This window comes from Macrobrachium nipponense, chromosome 45 (assembly GCF_015104395.2).
Source record: "Macrobrachium nipponense isolate FS-2020 chromosome 45, ASM1510439v2, whole genome shotgun sequence".
Lineage (NCBI taxonomy): Eukaryota > Metazoa > Arthropoda > Malacostraca > Decapoda > Palaemonidae > Macrobrachium > Macrobrachium nipponense.
The window spans coordinates 38,226,559-38,231,558 of NC_061105.1; the positions used below are offsets into that span (position 1 = coordinate 38,226,559).

Below are 5,000 nucleotides of genomic sequence, written 5' to 3' on the forward strand. Positions count from 1 at the left end.
CAGGAGAGGAAGACCCCATAAAACGCTGGTTTGATGGGGGTTTAAGGATTTTAAGATGACAGGATGAGGATGAACAAGAAAAGGCAAACCTATAAAAGGATGATGAGGTTCTGTACATCCAGGAAGCGGGAATGACCTAAGAGAAGAGAAAGACGAATGACCTACATTGTTCGGGACACTGACATATCACTGGCGAGTCTTCTGTGTATGTGCTAGAAGTTCCTTCTAGCATCACGGAAGTTTTCTGTCCAGGGGCCTCATCCATGATTCAGGGGTTAAGAGTTTTAATGTGAAAGTGACAAGATGTTCCGTCTCGTATCAAGGAAGTTTTCTGTACAGGGGCCTCATCCATGATTCAGGGGTTAAGAGTTTTAATGTGAAAGTGACAAGATGTTCCGTCTCGTATCAAGGAAGTTTTCTGTACAGGGGCCTCATCCATGATTCAGGGGTTAAGAGTTTTAATGTGAAAGTGACCAGTGGAATGTATGTTGTCTTTAGCCATCCAGTGTAGAGGAGAAATGTTTAATTTCGCAAAAAAATCGAGGAACACTGGAAGTTACTGAAACCAGTACCATACTATATCACAAGAAGAGCTTTAATTAATCAGATTTTTTATTTATATGTAAAAAATTTATAATTACAGCAAAACAACAACAACGACAAACAACAAACACCCTATTATTTCAGAGAAAAAAAAAGTGCCACAATGAATCGAGCCTCTTTTATATATAAAAATCTCTTTTACATATATAAAAATCTAAAACTGTAACAGTTTTCAGAGGATATAAGACAACCGCAATTGATCGAGCCTCTTTCATATATATAAAACCCATAACTCCAGCCAATAAGAAAAAAAATCGATTAATTGCATTTAACAACTACAGCAACACAACCTTTTTGTCATGTGCTAACGACGACGTCTCAAATCTACCGAAGGAGCCCTTGAATGACAAAGACTTCCGGGAGAATCGCAGACCTGAGACGAGATAATTCCGGGATGGATGATGCACTCGTTAATGTCTACGAGAGATGGGAAGGAGATAGGATGATAGACTATGAAGTTCTCTGCGAGAGACGGGAAGGAGATAGAATAATAGAATATGAAATTCTAAGATAATGAGAGAAGCGTTTTGTTATGGTTGGCAGGGAAATCGAAAGATGAGATATATAATATATATATATATATATATATATATATATATATATATATATATATATATATATATATATCTCTTTTTACTGTAATTTCCACACCTCCTGGGTCACCAACAGAGACTTACTTCCACACCTACATATATATGCTTTTGTATATCTACTCTTGTAAGGACATCCTATATCCATATTTTACCAGTGATCAGGAGCACAGAAGGAAGTGCTCGAAATATATTGTTGCAACGTTAAAATAGTGTTTTATGGGTCTTTTATCTTCATATATATATATATATATATATATATATATATATATATATATATATATATATATATATATATATATATATATATAAAGAAAATGGGAGAGAGACTTAAAACACTGATATTCCAGAAATAACTCAAGCGAACCGAGTCAGCAGGAAGCACGATACCCTTTGTAACGGCTCACCTCACAATATAGATTCTAGATTCCGTGATAAACAAGAAAATATGACACCGGACGGAATAAGCACAACGCCCAAGGGAAAGTAATGAAAAAAGATTTTTCGTGGCTCCAGTAATATATCAGAACCCGTATGAATTTAGCAAGCATATGCCGATATAAACAAGCTTTCTCTACTGGCCGAATGATTTAACGATTTGGTCACTTCATATTTCATGCGGTTGCGAGATCGCTGACAGGTGTTCCGAATGTCATTTGTTTTATTTTCCTTTTTGTTTTTGTTTTTAGGAGAAATGACTAGCTTTTTACGTACGAAAATGTATCCTGGATGATACGAAAAGTTAAATGTTGGTAATTTCATTCATGATATGTATATTTATATTTAATTATTGTTATCTTAACACCATTAACCTTTTAAAAGTTCTCGCGAATGTCGTCATCAATATGATCTGTCTAAAGCCTTTCCCTTTCGATATCTTACTCCTTTCTAATCCTAGACGACGCAATACCACAATTTTTCTCGGTCTCAGAATGTCCCATGAATTCAGCTAGTGTTCCTCATGTCTTTCCGAGTTTAACTTGAATCTAAACCATGTTTACTTTCTGTTTACCTAAAGATCCGAGTCATAACATTAACTCAGACACGTCCAGCATTATTTCAAACCTAAGATGAACTGGGGAAACATCTACAGTCGATCTTACCAAAGACAAGGTGACTACAAACATCTCCCTCAAGTATCATAAGATTAAACCTGAACCCAGGTAACGTTTTCGTTGGACTCACTCACCTGGCAGCTTTGCAAAAGGGACCCCGGAACAGACCACTTCGGTGATTGGCTCAGAGACAATGTGCCCGACGGATAGAGCGGCGTTCGTGCCCTCAGGGGCATAGTTGCACCTGCACATGTTGTTGAAGGGACAGGGCGACAGCTGACCTACGACCCCACGGAGGATACAACACGCCCACAGCCACGCCCACAAACAGAGGCGCAGGTCCAGCCGTCTCGTGAATTGCCATGCCATCTGCAAGTAGGATTTCATGTTAGTGACAATGGTAAAAGGCGATTTTCTTTTGAAATAATATTTGGATATAGATTCATATACACAAAAATAGCTTTCATGTATTATTATGATTATTATCATTACTATTATTGATTGCAGGTCCACAATAATATCGCATGTGAAGTATATAAAGTGTTTAATGATAATAGCTTTCGAACCCTGCACCAGGTTCATCCTCAGCAAAGTGAACATTATGAATTTAAAAATCTTTCGAAGTAAACTTCTGAATAGGACAATTATTCCACAATGACGAACGCAAATGAAGGAAGCGCTCAACAGCCCAACTAGGTGATTGCGTTCGTCATTGTGGAATAATTGTCCTATTCAGAAGTTTACTTCGAAAGATTTTTAAATTCATAATGTTCACTTTGCTGAGGATGAACCTGGTGCAGGGTCCGAAAGCTATTATCATTAAACACTTTATATACTTCACATGCGATATTATTGTGGAATGAGGATGAAACCTATTCATATGGAACAAGCCTATTACAGAAGAATATGGTGTTCATTAGAATATATATATATATATATATATATACTATATATATATATATATATATATATATATACAATATATATATATATATACAGCGACCCCATATAAATTGGGCTGGGAAGAAGATATATATATTATATTCAAATATATATATATAGTAATATACATGTATATAATAATATACATATATTGTACATATACGAATTTCAATCAAACCTAACAACCAATAATAATTGCCATGAGATAATTGGATCTGGTTACGCCATCGTCTGAAACAGCAGATAGAATAGAGTTATAAAACCATTGCTTTGTTAAACTGCGTCCAGAATCATTATGACTCTGATCGGGGATTGGTCGTTCAATAAATGTTCAGCATATAGTGAATTGCACCTATTGGCTGTGCACCTGTAAGGTGCTTTGTACCTGTATGTAGTTTGAAGTTACAGTGTTTTGCTATGATTTGATTTCGTTGTTGGTAGTTTGTATGTATGCATATTATTCTCTCTCTCTCTCTCTCTCTCTCTCTCTCTCTCTCCCTCTCTCTCTCTCCTCTCTTACTCTATATATATATATATATATATATATATATATATATATATATATAGATATATATATATATATATATATATATATAATGTATACACATACACAAACATTCATTTCTGGCATTATATTCAGACAACTCTCTCAATAAAAGGAATTTCTCGTGTGTCATTTAACAAAAACAAGAAAAAAAAATCTGTAACATCAACACGTCATAGAAATAGTTACTTGTTACATTAAGGTGACAATGAAAGATTTGGACGAAGCACACTCGTGTTAATGGAGTAAAACAAAGAAAACTGGGCGTCTTGATGAATCTCTCTCTCTTTCTCTCTCACAAAAACATTCTCTCTCTCTCTCTCTCTCTCAGGCACAGAAAGTAGTGGGATACATAAAGAGGCAGTTCAAATACAGAAATAGGGAAACGGTGCAGCAGCTCTACACATCAATAGTTAGACCCCATCTTGAATATGCAGTACAATTTTGGTCACCAACACTAAGAAAGGACATAAATAGATTAGAAGGAGTACAAGCAATAGCCACAAAGTTAATTCCATCTATCAGGCAAATAGGTTACTGAGGACGACTAAAGAGCCTGATCATGTATGGCTTAGAAACACGACGATTGCGAGGACAGCTAATAGAAACATTCAAAATACTGAAAGGCATAGCAAAAGTAGACAGTAACCTATTTACGTTAAACGAAAACCAGACATGAAATAATGGATGGAAACTAGAACTGAAGAGATACAACACTGACTGAACAGTAAAACCTGCTCCTACAGATAAGTGAGCACACGATGTCTCCTCGGATGGACTAACAAATCTTTGAGACATCCTAATATTGTAACTCCTTGTAACTCTCTCATACACTTACATAAACATTCTCTCTCTCTCTCTCTCTCTCTCTCTCTCTCTCTTATACACACTAACACACTCGTAACACTCTCTTGCACGCACGCTCTCTGTCTGTCTGTCTGGCCATGCTGTGGTCTGGCTCTCTCTCTCTCTCTCTCTCTCTCTCTCTCTCTCTCTCTCTCTCCACCGTATCAACACGAAAACCACGTTAATTCCACACACACTGGACTCCCTTTCGGGAACGCAAAAGGGTCAGGGCAGGGAATTCCTTCCCGATGTCGCCAAGCGTAACATGATCCATAGAATAAATATATTCTTCGGGTCCAGTTCCAGGGTCGCCAATCTCCTTAGGGGTCCTACTGGCTGGATGAAAGGGCACTAGGAGGAGACAAAGAATATTTCCCCCTGGAGAGCTTCCGGAGGTCTCACAAGGAAGTTCCAGACCTT

The 5,000-nt window shown here is 37.0% G+C and overlaps 1 protein-coding gene across 4 annotated transcripts in view; it reads right to left on the reverse strand.

Annotated features, from left to right (window-relative positions):
* LOC135214493 (chaoptin-like) overlaps positions 1-5,000 on the reverse strand; it is a 275,141-nt gene that overhangs the window by 75,669 nt on the left and 194,472 nt on the right. For all 4 annotated transcript variants that reach the window (XM_064248862.1, XM_064248865.1, XM_064248864.1 and 1 more), the window contains exon 3: positions 2,383-2,617. In XM_064248862.1, the coding sequence (XP_064104932.1) occupies positions 2,383-2,617 (235 nt within the window). The remainder of the gene's footprint in view (positions 1-2,382; positions 2,618-5,000) is intronic.